Genomic DNA, 14,082 nt, shown 5'->3' with positions numbered 1-14,082 from the left:
TCTAATTTTGTGAAAGGGATTATCGTCCATATTTCAAAGATTCCCCAGCCGGCCCTAGTGCACTCGGTGGGGGTTTGAACCGGATTATTTTTTGTTTTGTTCTTCGGGTACTGGGGGCCTTCATGCATGCTAGGCAAGTTCTACCACCCTTAGCCCTTTTTATTTTAATTCGAGAGTGGGTCTCACTAAATTGTCCAGTCTGGCCTTGAATTTACGACCCTCCTGCCTCAGGCTCTCGAGTAGCGGGGATGACAGGGGAGCTCAGGCGGTCGGAACTGAACTCAGGAACACTTAGGAATCCGTGCAGACACCTCGTTTCCCTCTCTGCCCGTTTAGTTTTGCCGCAGTCCCGTTGGCTGGCATAAACCACGTGACCACACCTAGCTGCATGAGCCGCTGGGAGTTGTAGTTCGAGGGTAAGGGACGGCTTTGGTGAGTGCTCAGCCCGCGTAGGACACCTCTAGTCTGGAAGGACACTTGATCAGAACTGCTGTTCCCTCTCTGATTTCTTTTTTATTTATTTTGTTTGTTTGTTTGCCTTGATGTGGATGGAGCCAGGGCCTTTTGCATGCTAGGCAAGTGCTCCACCACTGAGCCACACTTCAGCCCCTTGAAGGGATTTAAGTCAATGTTTCAACATAAGTTCAGAAATGTGAACCAGTCTTTTTGTTGATTTTGCCAGAAACTTATCTCTCTCCCACCACCACTATCCTATGGTCCTTATAGTTAAATTGAGGACATCGCAAAATTTTTCATATAATTTATGTTGTTGATAATTTTATTTGGCTGCATTTTTGGAAAAAAAAAATTATGTCACCTAGGGCAACGCTGCCTGAGGCGGTTGAGCTGATGACACAGCACACCTGAGGAGACTGCAATGCAGTTGTTAAATTCCCAGTGATTCTGCATCTCCAGGGAGGATCTGGCTGCCACGTTATCTTGTTACCTATATTGGAGGAGTTATCATTTTTTTACAAATGAGTTTTCACCTATTCATCTTTTTTGTGTTACAGTTGGTGAAATAAAATGGCCTTTTATTGTTGTACACATAGGTGGGTTACATTATCTCAGAATTCCATTTCAGAATAATAACTGTTACTGGAGTTTGAGTGGACTGCAGGATGACGACTTTTGGTCCTTCAGTGTAATGCCTAAGATTAGACAATCTGTGCAGGATAAAAGCAGAAGCACAGCAAGGCAGAAATGGGAATTTCAGTAAGCCAGGAAGAGGTGAGAGGAAAGGAGGTGCAGCTCAGAAAGGGGTGGGCAGAGAGAGGTTAGGGACCCAAATGTGCCAGAATGATGAGGTTTGGGGCTTTTGATAGGTTAGGGGGTGGGAATTTCCAGTGGTGCAAAACCTCAGAGGGACAGGTAGCCTCCCTACTTGAAATAGCACTGTGTGAAAATTGAGGACATGTGCCTATGCACTTGGGTCACTTTGCCCTTTCTGGCCTAGCGCCACTGGCAGAAAGTCAAATAATAGTCCACTAACCCTCTGAGCTACTTGCAGGTGCTTCATGATACGGGCCTATGAATCTACAGAGAAAAGTGATGGCCCCTTTGGTGGAATGCTGGGGAGTCTAGTATTGACATTTGATAGCTCTGAGTAGACTGCCCACCTTCCTAAGATGGATTTCTTCCATAGCCCCAGCCTCTCAAGGGGAGGGAGGAATGTATGTCCTCACTTGGTGGTATGTTGGGTATTGACTCTCCTGGGTCAACTACAGGCCAGGAGCCCTTTGACAGCTACTCCCTCTTGCCTCCCCCTTCTCCCTTGCTTTCTTATCTCTATGTCAACACAACCACAGAATTATATACATTAAATAAAAATTACAAGAGGTCATTCTTTTTTTTTTTTTTTTTTTAATGTGGGTGCTGGGGATTGAACCCAATGTTTCACTTGTGCTAGGCAAGCACTCTATCACTGAGCCCCAACCCCAGCCCCAGGAGGTCATTCTTTTAAACTCCCAACAGACTAAAAATCAAAATGGAGTCACTGGTGCCAAAGTTGTCACGGAGATGAAACTAAACTGTTCAGAGAAATCAGCATTAAAGACACAAATTTCCCAAACAGGCTAGTTCAATTAGCATGATAATGAAATTCTTTCTGTCTCAGTCTTTACACAAAAAAGGTAACCAGCTGGATTACCTGTGCAGGCCCAGACCTATAATCCCAGAAGCTGAGGTAAGAGGATCACAAATTTATAAATTTGCAAATTTGAGGTCAGCCTGGGCCCTTTACTGATACCCTGTCTCAAAATTTTAAAATAAATAAATAAATAAAAAGGACTGGGAATGTAACTCAGTGGTTAAGTACCCCAGGATTCAATCCCCAGTAGCAAAAAAAAAAAAAAAAAGTGGAGAAAATATGAGCCAGGAATACTGGTCAGCACCTATAGTCACAGCTAACTGGGAGGCTAAGGCAGAAGGATCACTAGAATCCAGGAGTTTCAGGTCAGACTGGGCAACAGAGCAAAAAGACCTCTGTGGGAGACCAACCTTGCACTGACTGGGTCACACTCCCCAACTGGGTGCTGAGGTGCTCAGTCACAGAAATGTGGCAGAGCTTTCCCCACCCTTCTTGGGTTCCAGGGATGGTGTCTCCTGCATGGGTGTGCAGCCCTATGGGTGAAGCTTCACTCACCTGTTCCTTTGTTATATAACCCCTTGCCCTGTTTAGGATAGAATTTTCCATGGAAGTGCCTTATATGTGTCCTCTTCTCTTACTATGCCCTTGGGTGTGGCCTACCCAGGTGTCAGTCAACCTGCTGACAGTGGACATCATAAAAGATAGACTCAGCCCCCTGAAACCTGACCTCTTGCCTCATTTGAACAGCTTCTCCTCAATAAAAGGGGTCAGCACTTGCTCTAGCTCTCTCTCTTCCTGTGGACCCTTAAGGTCAGAGGAGCCATCACAGCGACCCCAAAGAAAAAGGTATTTGTGTCTCTTTTGTGGTTATTTTGCGCAGCCCAGTTAGCCCAGTTTAACTGGAGTAACCCCTGAGCCTTTTAGTCTAGAGAACAGAAACCCGGCAGACCTCATTTCTTTAAAAAAAAAAAAAAAAAAAGTGGAGAAATTTAAGATTTCAAATGATAAGAATATAAATGATGCATGCACTTTGACAGTTCCTCAAAAGGCTAAACATAGAGTACCAAATAACCCAACAGTCCCACATCAAAGTACAAACCCAAGAGAAGTGAAAACATGCCTACACAAAAATTTGTCCATGAATATCTGTAGCAGCATTATAGCCAAGAATAAAAACAACCCAAATATTAATGGGTGTAATGCCTAAGATTATACAATCTGTGCAGGACAAAAGCAGAAGCACAGCAAGGCAGAAATGGGAATTACAGTAAGCCAGGAAGAGGTGAGAGGAAAGGAGGTGCAGCTCAGAAAGGGGTGGGCAGAGAGAGGTTAGGGACCCAAATGTGCCAAAATGATGAGGCTTGGGGCTTTTGTTAGGTTAGGGGGTGGGAATTTCCAGTGGTGCAAAACCTCAGAGGGACAGGTAGCCTCCCTACTTGGAAATAGCATTGTGTGAAAATTGAGGACATGTGCCTGTGCACTGGGTCACTTTGCCCTTTCTGGCCTAGCGCCACTGGCAGAAAGTCAAATAATAGTCCACTAACCCTCTGAGCTACTTGCGGGTACTTCATGATACAGACCTATGAATCTACAGAGATTTGGGTTGTTTTTATTCTTGGCTTATAATGCTGCTAAAAATATTAATGGACAAATTTTTTACCAATGGATAAACAATGGTATATCCATACAATAGAATATCATTCAGCCATAAATAGTAATGAAGCACTCATACATGCTACAACATAGATGAATCTTGAAAACATTAAGTGAAAGATAACCTCACAAAGAAGAACAGTCTAGATACTGTTTATAGGAAATGTTTATAGGAAATGCCCAGAATATGGAAATGTCATAGAGATGAAAGGTTGGTTAATGGTTGCCTAGGGCTGCAGGTGGGATGAGAAAATTGTAGGTAGCATCTAATGCCTGTGGGGTTTCTTTGTGGGGGTAGCAAAAAAATATTCTAAAATCATTCATGATGATCACTGGTGGAACTTACCTCGAATGTATGAGCCCTCAGTTTGATCCCCAGCACTGCCAATATAAATAAAATAAGGAAGTTGAAGTTAGACATTTTTAAAGCCGCTTACAGCCCTGAATTTCTAAATAAAGAGTCAAGGAGTCAGCTTGTTGAAACATTACAACATTTCTGTTATGTCATTAGTGAATATTCCTGTCAACAGTAGTTTCTGCATTGGTTTAACACTCTTAAATTACTGTTGTATTATGTAACAATATTGGTAGCTACTGTTTCTATTTAAATAAAAGATAATGATAGCTAAAGAAGAACCAGCCTGATGCAGTGGTTCACAGGGAGCTCCGAGGCCTGTAGGCTTTCTGTGTGTTTGCAGAATAATGAAAGAGGCAACAGGACCACCACAGGGCCAGAAGACAATAGAATCAGCCAACCAGTCAATAACCAAAATAAAAATAAATAAATTTGTTGATGGTAATGGTTGCAGAACTCTGTGAATATACTAAAAAATGAATTTTACTTTAAATGGGTGAATTATAGAGTGTGAGTTATAGCTCAATAAAGCTGTTACCTAAATGGGGGTGAGTATTGGATCCGTTACAAATGAAAACACTGGTGCACAACTAGATTCAGGCAACACTGCTACTGACCGGATGTTTACAAATGCCAGATGCAGGGTTTGCTGAGCTCTTGCACTCTTCACAACATACAATTTCCCCCATTTTACAATCAGGTCAGTGGATACTGAGCCTCATGTGACTCACCCCAAAAAGTGTGGTACAGTGATTCATATTAAGTCCCTATCAGCCTTTTGCACTTTTCTAAGAGTGTTAAGTTAGAAAGAACTTTAACCCCCATAGGAATAAACAAAGCTCCAACATGTCAGACTCATTTGAGCCCAGGTCTCTTCATCCCTTTAACCTCAAGTAATTACAAGAACAATACAATCAGGTCAGTTCTCTCTCCCATTTACAGACAAGGAAAGAGATGCAGGTAGGTTAAGTATCCTGGCTTAACCATGGCAGAGCAAGGAGGTGACAGAGACACCAGGTTCTGCCAGATCTGGATGCTCACATTAACCACATTTTATTTATGATGTTCTTGGATGGAAATTTCCATAGCTACAAAGGCCAGTCTGAAGTGAACAATGCAAACTGAAGAAGAGCATGCATTACACATTGTTTTTCCTTGAAAAAAAAAAAAAAAACTAAACTAAACTAAAAAAACATTCATGTTGGAGTGCAGCAGAGTGGTAGAGGCCTTGCCTAGCATGAGTGAGGCCTGGTGAGTTCAATTCTCGGCACCACAAAAATTATAACAATTAAAAAGTATCATATATGCATGATAAACTGATATGATAAAAAACCGATTATCAGTGAGCAAAAAAATCTTTGGAGCAATTTCATCTTCTATGTGAATTTTCTTTTTATTTACTTTTTAGGCGTAGATGGACACAACACAATGCCTTTATTTTTACGTGGTGCTGAGGATCGAACCCGGGTCCCGCCCGTGCTAGGCGAGCGCTCTACCGCTGAGCCACAATCCCAGCCCCTCTGAATTTTCTTAAAGAGCTATTTATTTTGGGTAGTGGAGACCATATTTCTTATTTTTGAAGGTTTCAATCAACAGGGGTTTTTTTGCTTGTTTTTTTTTTTTTCCAAAATGTTTTCAGGAGCTCAGTGGTAGAGCGCTCGCACAGCATGAATAAGGCCTTGGATTTCATATCCCGCACTATATATATATTTTCTGGATCTATGTTTGTGATTTAACTTATTTAAAACTAACATACACCACACCCACAATATCAGAAAAGCATGTAATAAGCAAAAAAAAGGCAAACAGTCTTCGAATAAATCTTGTGTGAGAGGCAGTCACTGAGGGGAGATCTATGTCCATTAAGTCTTTGAGCGCCGGCCGACGGAAGCCCAAGGGTGGAACAAGGCCCCAGAGCGCGGACCCGGAAGATTTGAGGTCACCTGCGCCCCTCTTGCTCAACATTGAACGGAACTTTCCGGAACTCTTTTTCGTGACGCCAGTGGAGCTACCCGGTGGGGAACACTTCCGGTGAGCATATGACTTCCGTGCGGGGCAGTGGATTCCAGGCGGGTCCTAAGGGGACCGGAAGTCCGTCACCTTTGGCTCTCCGCCCCTTTCCGGAGGTGACGCTCGGCGGGGTTGCCGGAAGAAGTGGCGAAGTTACTTTTTCTCCTATTTTTTCTTGCGGTGTTGGGGATCGAACCCAGGGCTTCGCGCATGCTAGGCAAGTGCTGTGCCTCTGAGCTACACACCCAACGCCCCGAAGTTACTTTTGAGGGGACCCAGTAGCGGTCGCCTGTCAGGGACTGAGGAGGAGGAGAAAGAGAAGCAGAGCAAGGGGACGGAGGCAAGTGTTCCCTAGAGTGGGGAGGCGCGGGAGAAGCCCGGCCAGAGACTCCTGGGTGGTCCGCGCCACTCCACTCAGCCTCGCTCTCTCCCCTACGTCCCTCTCTTCTGTAGCTTGCGCCTCCCCCGGCTGTTTCCAGAACAACAGAGTAGGAGACCCCGCGAAAGACCGCCCACAAGACCCCTGCGCGCAGCCATGAGCCCCGCCTTCCCCTGGTGCTCGGAGAGGGGCGGGACTTGGAGCGAGGTGTGGGGGCGAGGCATGGAGGGAGGAGATGGGCGGGATCTGAAGCTGGGGGAGGGGGCGGAGTTCTAAGGCAGGCACGTTCCATGATGGGAGGAACGAGGGTCGGCCCTGGGAGGAGTGGGTGGGACCTAGGAGGAAAAGATGGGGCGGGGCATAACAGGAGATGGGTTCGGGATGAGAGATTGGGGGCGCTCTCAGCAGAAGTGAGGTAGAGCCTAGTAAAAGTAGATGGTGTGAAACTTGGTGGAGGGAGAACTTGAGGACAGAGCGCGATTTAAGAAGGAGCTGGTGGGTGGGACCTGGAGAAGGGGCGGGACTTGAGGGTGAAGGCTGGATTGGAGCAGAAGCGGGCGGGCATTGTTTAAATGGGTGGGGAGAGAGCCCCATGAGGTGGCCCGAGTTTGTAATCCCAGCAACTAGGGAGGCTGAAGCTGGAGGGTGGCAAGTTCAAGGCCAGCATGGGTAACTTAGTGAGATTGTGTCTCAAAGTGAAAAAATTAAAAGAACTGAGGGTGTGAGTCAGTGGTAGAACCCTTGCCTAACACGTGGGGCTCTGGGTTCCATTCCCGCACCAAAAAACGAGAAAAAAGAAAGAAAGAAAAAGTAGGGCTAGGGCTGAGAGTGGAGTCTTTGTGTAGCAGTTTTTTAAAAAATTCTGCCGGAGGTGAAAGAGAGGAGCACCCCCATCAGGTCAACTGGTCTGACCTGCCTGTCCCTGGCCTCAGAAAGCTCTCAACCCTTCCATATTCTGTAGGCTGCTCCGTGACCCCACCATGTCCTCCCCCACCACAAGTTCCCTGGACAGCCCCGTGCCTGGTGAGTGAGACTTCCCTATTTATTCCCCATCATACACTGGCAATAGAAGCTCAATGAGCCTCCTTCTGTTTCCTCCCTTTCCCAGGAAATGGCCCTCCTCAGCCCAGCACCTCCTCTTCTTCACCCACTATAAAGGAGGAGGGCCCTGAGCTGTGGCCAGAGGGTTTGAACCCTGAAGCCCTAGGCACTGATGGGGCCAGTTCCGCCTTCATAGAAGGTGAGACAGGGATAGGGGTCTGGAAGTTGGTGTGGGGCTCATGGAGGGATCTAGAAAGGGAGAAACAAGGATGGGGAGATGGGAGGCCCGTTTCTTTTTCCTTCGGTTTCTCCTTAATGCCTCCTACTTTGATTCCTTCTTGGGGGTCTACTGACTTGGACGTCTTTCCCTCTGCATTGCAGCCCCTCTGGGTGTGCACATCTCCTCTCACCCTTCGTCCTCTGGTTCTTCGCCTTGGGATCTCTCATGGGCCTGACCCTCTGGCAGCTGTTTCTCTTTGTGGCTCTCTCTCATGGCCTTTGTCTGCCCATCCCAGTCATCCTAGAGCCAGAGGAGGAGCCGGAGCGCAAGAGGAAGAAGGGCCCTGCTCCGAAGATGCTGGGCCACGAACTTTGCCGAGTGTGCGGGGACAAGGCCTCTGGCTTCCACTACAATGTGCTCAGTTGTGAAGGCTGCAAGGGCTTCTTCCGGCGTAGTGTGGTCCACGGTGGGGCTGGGCGCTATGCCTGCCGGGGCGGTGGAACCTGCCAGATGGACGCTTTCATGCGGCGCAAGTGCCAGCAGTGCCGGCTGCGCAAGTGCAAGGAGGCAGGGATGCGGGAGCAGTGTGAGTGCCAGGGAAGGGTGGTACAGCCTGCCCCTGCCCAGGCCTGGAGCCTCTGCTGAGGCCCATGTCCCCCACAGGTGTCCTCTCTGAGGAACAGATCCGGAAGAAGAAGATTCAGAAACAGCAGCAGCAGCAGCAGCAGCAGTCACTTGTGGAGCCAGGTGGCAGCAGCAGCTCAGCCTCTGGGCCTGGGGCGTCCCCTGGAGGGTCTGAGGCAGGTGGCCAGGGCTCAGGGGAAGGCGAGGGTGTCCAGTTAACAGCGGCTCAGGAACTAATGATCCAACAACTGGTGGCGGCCCAGCTGCAGTGCAACAAACGCTCCTTCTCTGACCAGCCCAAAGTCACGGTACTGCCCTTTCCACAGCCTTGAGCAGTGACAGACCCAGTGGGGAGAGCCAGCAGGGCTGGGGCCAGGATGTGGGGGGGTATGAGGCTTCAGAGGGCGGGACTCTTTAAAGGAGGGTCCTCAGAGTGTAGGATTCCTGGGAGTGACCCTGCTGTTCTGTATCCCAGCCTTGGCCCCTGGGTGCAGACCCCCAGTCCCGAGATGCCCGCCAGCAGCGCTTTGCCCACTTCACGGAATTGGCCATCATCTCAGTGCAGGAGATTGTGGACTTTGCCAAGCAGGTGCCTGGCTTCCTACAGCTGGGCCGTGAGGACCAGATTGCCCTCTTGAAGGCATCCACCATTGAGGTAACCACCAGACCACCCTTGCTCCTGCCCACAGGAACCTCAGAGACAGTTCCAGGACAGATGCTGGGGGCAGAGTGAAGAACAAGGCTAGTCTTTACCCTTGTGGGAATGGCATTCCACAGAGGATCATCTGAATTTTAAATTAGATAGCCAGAGCCTCCATTAGCCAAGGAGAGAGTGGAGAGGCAGCTGAGGTAGAGAGCAGTCAAGGGCTGCACTGGAGAGGCCAGCTTTGGAGGATACACGCCCAGAAGGCTTTTCAGAGGAATTGACATTCGATCCAAATCCTAGATAGTGAATAAGAAATGAGTCTACAGTATCTGAAGCTCGATCCTAAGTTGTGGCATATGGCAATGAACAAAACAGACAAAACTTCTGCCCCTGGCCCTTATTGTCACCAGGGGAGAGAGTACCCCAGAATGGAGCAGCATAGGCTGAAGCTGAAGCTTGGAGACAGAGCACTCAGAGGGTCCAGCCTGCCACTTGTGTGCTGTCATGGCACAGGAGGGTGATCCTTGCCAGATTGGACTCCCATTCAGGTTGGGTGGGAGGGACAACAGCTGAAGGGTTGTGGGACCCCTTTGATGCCCTCCCCCTGCTGCCCCCAGATCATGCTGCTAGAGACGGCCCGGCGCTACAACCACGAGACAGAGTGCATCACCTTCCTGAAGGACTTCACCTACAGCAAGGATGATTTCCACCGTGCAGGTTGCCAAGGGGGCCGGGATGAGGGGAGGTTGGCGCCCACTGGCTAGGGGACCTCAGCTTCTCATTCTTGTTTGAGCCTCCAAAGTGTGCTGAGCATGGAGCCAACATGAGAGCAAGATGAGAGTGTGTTTAGTGAGCCCTGTATGGAAGGAGTCTCTGCCAACACATAGGGCATCTTAGTGGGAATCAGGAAGAGGCACCTCCCTCCAAACCTGTCTCAGTGGGAGGCAGGCTGCTCAATCCAGCCCATCACAAAAACAAAGCTTCCCTTGGTGTGTAGGACAACCTGGACATCCTGTGCTCCAAGAGCACGTACTTGGGCATGACCTAGGCAGGGGCTCCTGGAGAAATTGTATTTGAGTTGAGGCCTGGGGAGTAAGAGGCATTGTCTGGGAGAAGAAGAGTGTTTGCTGTAGGGGGATTGGCATGTGCAAAGCCCCGATGTGGGAAAGAGCTGGATGGCTTTAAGGAACTATGAGGAGATGTGATAGAGAGAGCTGAGGCTGGAGAGGAGGTCAGGAATCCCACCACTTCCCATCCCCTCCTCTGCTACCACTCATGGATGGCTCCCTGGAACACTTAAAGGGCCCCTCACTGGGCTTCCTGCCTCTACCCTCCTAATGGGTCTATTCTTAAGCAGTTCAAAAGATCCTGTCAACACCCTAGTCAACTCCTACCTCTTCTGCTCACAACCTTTCATGGCTCCTGTCTTCCTGGGAGAAAGTCAGACTTCTCACTGTGGCCAACAGGCCCTTCAAGACTTGGCTTTTTCCTCTCTGCTCTCAGCTGTTGCCCTTAGCTTCTGCCCTCTCCCCCTCGATCCCTGACCTTCTCACTCTTATTTGAACCCATCAAACATGCTCCAGCCTCAGGGCCTTTCCATTTGCTGTTCTCTCCCCTGGAACCAGGGTGACCCACTTGTTCAGGTTTGCCCAGGACCTGCCCAGTTTGAACACACAAAGTCTTGTGGCCTGGATACAGACAGTTGGTCGCCCTGCCCAGGACACTCACATAGTCTTGGAACTTGCTCCCTCACCTCCTTGGGTCATTGCTCAAATGTTCTCCTACAGTGGGGCCTTTCCTGTACACCGCATGTAAAGTATAAACAGATTTCAACTGTCCCAGTTACTCTGCTGTGCATTATTCCAAAAGTTCATCACCATTTGATAAGCTGGGTATTTATTCATATGTTTGTCATCTGTTCCTTCAACCCCAGAGTCCTACAAGAATTGGGAGTTTGTCTCTCTCTTTTTTTTTTTTAATATTTATTTATTAGTTTTAGGTGGACACAATATCTTTATTTTACATTTATGTGGTGCTGAGGATCGAACTCAGAGCCTCATGCATGTTAGGCAAGCACTCTACCACTGAGCCACAATCCCAGCCTGGGACTTTAATCTTCTTTTTTTTTTTTTTTTTTTTTGGTGGTAGTTGGACACAATATCTTTATTTTATTTATTGTTATGTGGTACTGAGGATCGAACCCAGCACCTCACATGTGCTAGGCGATTGCTTTACCGCTGAGCCACAACCTCAGCCCCCCCAGGACTTTATCTTAAGAACAGCTTTACCCTTGGGCCTGGCCCAAGAAGATGCTCAATAATGTTGGATGAATAAATGAACACATCAGTTTCAAATGAGTTTGGAATTGACTTCCAAAGCAGTGGAACCATGCAGGGACTGGCAGAACACCACTTGGGTTAAATACCCTCCTCTGCTCTTGTGCAGGCAAGGACAGAGTCTGTGAAAACAGGGAAGAGCTGCACAGGACAGGTGTAGAGATGACAGGACGTTGATCATTTCTGATCCCCTCACTGGCTGGCTGGGCATGGGGACCGGGGTCTGGAGCCTGGTTTTAGGCCTGAGAGCTGATCAGGTGGCCCTCTCCCCACAGGCTTGCAAGTGGAGTTCATCAATCCCATCTTCGAGTTCTCACGGGCCATGCGGCGCCTGGGCCTGGACGACGCAGAGTATGCACTCCTCATTGCCATTAACATCTTCTCTGCTGATCGACCCAATGTGCAGGAGCCAAGCCGCGTGGAGGCCCTGCAGCAGCCCTATGTGGAGGCTCTGCTCTCCTACACTCGCATCAAGAGGCCACAGGTACTAGGACTGGAGCCACCTAGAGCCTGTGGCCCCCTGGGGTGGGAGGGGAGTCCATGCCCACAAAGCATTACTCTGGGGCTAGGGTCTTGCTTCCTCGTCTGAGCCCGGACTCTGCCTGCCCCACTGTGATGTTCTGAGCTCCAGGCACTGTCTGCTCATCAGAGCTGTCCTCAGGCTTCTATCCTTTCACAAAGGACAGCTTCCCCAGCCCTGGGTGGGGCCTGTACTATGCCTGGTTGCTCCCTACCCTGGCTCTCCTGGCTAATTGGAGAAGGGAGGCCCTCCTTGCAGGCAGGGGCCCTGCCAGCAGCCACCTCCCTCCTGTCGGCCTGCAGGACCAGCTTCGCTTCCCACGCATGCTGATGAAGCTTGTGAGCCTACGCACGCTGAGCTCCGTCCACTCGGAGCAGGTCTTTGCCCTGCGACTCCAGGACAAGAAGTTGCCACCTTTGCTGTCTGAGATCTGGGACGTCCATGAGTAAGGGGCTGGTCATCCTGGTCCACAACCTTGCCTGACCACCCTCCAACAGATGGACGCTGTCACTCTCTTCTTCCTGGGGTGGAAAGGGGCCAGGGCAGGCCTATGGTTTCACCTGTGACCTGAAGCACCCTTGTGGTCCCTCCCTTCCCACTGAGTCTTCCAGGAAGGGTGATGGGTCACTGGTCCCGACCTCCGACCTTTCCCAGCTGCCCTTCCCACCCAGCTTACACCTCTACTGCTCAATGCACCTTGAACAGAGGGAGGGAAGGGGAGGGCCCATAACTTCACAGCCCTGGAGACCATAGGTCCCCCTCTTCCTCTGCTCCTTTTATTTAATAAAAACTAAAAACAAAAACAAGAAAATATGAGAACAAGCCAACCCTTAAGTATAGGTAGAGAGTGGGTGAGCTTTCACGGTCCTCATTAACACCAGCCTCTGAATCTAATTCAGTAGACAGACCAGCAGCCTCTTCAGGTTGCCAGGCTGTTGAGGTGACAGACCATCCCAATCTAAGGAGATAGGGGCTGGCTGCTGAGGGGGGTCCAGGCCATGTGCCTGACAAGTTAAGACTCACCTCCCTGAAGAAGATTGATTGGAGTCATTTTTTTCCGGTTGGTACTGGGATTGGGTGTAAGGGTGCTTTACCACTGAGTTAATTTTTGAGACAGGGTCCCTCTAAGTTGCTCAGAGTCTTGCTAAGTTGCTAAGGCTGGCCTGGAGCTTTCAGTCCTGTCTCAGTCTCCCAAGTCTTTGACTACACCTGGCTTTGGAACCACTTTTGAAGGACAAATAAGATATAAGTTGGTGAAGGGTTGGGACTTTTGTCTAGTCAGTATTTGCCAAGGCCCTTCGTGGGTGGGTGGGTACTGTGCTGCCCCTTCCACGGATGCACCATTCATCCACCAAGTGCTGATGGAGAGCTTAGACATGCCCAGCAATTTTTGGCCTGGAAGCAGTGAACAAAATAAAGTTGAGACATGGGACATGGATGAAACTGGTAGAGGGGAGGGACAAGGAGGTTTGGCGGCAGCACAGGACAGTGGGAACTGGAGAGAGGAAGGGGAGGTATTCCCAAGGCGATGTCTTTGAGGGCACCCAAAATATGAGAACCTGGGGGCTGGGCCTCCAAGTTGAGGGACCACACACACAGGGCAAGCTGTGAAGTTCTCACATGGCAGTGGGCTTGGTGGAGAGCCCGGGGCGAGGGGGAGGGCTGCTTAGAGGAACCGACAGGAAACCGGAAAAGTGCATTTATTGGGGGCAGGAGACAATGGAAATGAGTGGTTATACGCAATCGCCTTATTCCAAGTATTGTGCTGGGCACCCCAAAGGTGTCTCTACCTTGCGCTAGTTATTTGCAGATGGAGAAACAGGCTCGGGGCCGACCCGTAACGGCCAACCTTTGCGGTGAGGGCGGCGTCCACTTCAGTAGTTCCCGGGAGGCGACCTCGGAGGGGGGCAGGTTAGGAGAGGAGTGTGCACGCACAGCGCCCGAAGGGGTAGTAGGGGTAGCGGGGGAGCTGGCCAGGCCGACCCCGGGAGCTGGGAGGGCTGCAGCCGGGAGGGGCGTGGCCTCGGGTCCTATACGTCATGAGGGGTGGGGTTGTCGGGAATTTGCAACGGGGCGGGGGTAGTCATCACCTTAGCGGAGCCCAGGGGCGTGGCTTGCCTCGTCTTGGGGGGAAAGGGGCGGGGCAAGTTGCCTGGATGGGCGTGGCCTTGGCCGCACTGAGCGGTCAGGGGCGTGGCCCGGCACGGCG

At 49.9% G+C, this 14,082-nt stretch overlaps 1 protein-coding gene across 2 annotated transcripts; it reads left to right on the top strand.

Annotated features, from left to right (window-relative positions):
* Window positions 1-6,209: 6,209 nt before the first annotated feature.
* Nr1h2 (nuclear receptor subfamily 1 group H member 2) lies at window positions 6,210-12,684 on the top strand. 2 transcript variants are annotated; one of them, XM_076838728.2, is made up of 10 exons: window positions 6,210-6,324; window positions 6,561-6,693; window positions 7,448-7,509; window positions 7,595-7,726; window positions 8,043-8,333; window positions 8,411-8,679; window positions 8,847-9,026; window positions 9,635-9,734; window positions 11,629-11,837; window positions 12,176-12,684. In XM_076838728.2, exons 3-10 carry the CDS (start codon window positions 7,467-7,469, stop codon window positions 12,320-12,322), a joined length of 1,371 nt encoding a protein of 456 aa, XP_076694843.2. In that variant the 5' UTR covers window positions 6,210-6,324; window positions 6,561-6,693; window positions 7,448-7,466; the 3' UTR covers window positions 12,323-12,684. The 2 variants fall into 2 exon arrangements, with proteins under 2 accessions (XP_076694843.2, XP_076694842.2); XM_076838727.2 differs by having other exon boundaries at window positions 6,210-6,447.
* The last annotated feature ends 1,398 nt before the right edge of the window (window positions 12,685-14,082 follow it).

This window comes from Callospermophilus lateralis, chromosome 18 (genome assembly GCF_048772815.1).
Source record: "Callospermophilus lateralis isolate mCalLat2 chromosome 18, mCalLat2.hap1, whole genome shotgun sequence".
Taxonomy (NCBI): Eukaryota; Metazoa; Chordata; class Mammalia; order Rodentia; family Sciuridae; genus Callospermophilus; species Callospermophilus lateralis.
This window is presented reverse-complemented; position numbering and strand designations above follow the sequence as displayed.

What these genes read in the sequence shown, in the direction of transcription:
- Nr1h2 (XM_076838728.2), top strand. Translation starts at nt 7,467, where the DNA reads ATGTCCTCCCCCACCACAAGTTCCCTGGACAGCCCCGTGCCTG. An exon ending in GGCAGGGATGCGGGAGCAGT is followed by an intron (nt 8,334 to 8,410) that starts GTGAGTGCCAGG and finishes TGTCCCCCACAG; the next exon opens with GTGTCCTCTCTGAGGAACAG. An exon ending in GGATGATTTCCACCGTGCAG is followed by an intron (nt 9,735 to 11,628) that starts GTTGCCAAGGGG and finishes CTCTCCCCACAG; the next exon opens with GCTTGCAAGTGGAGTTCATC.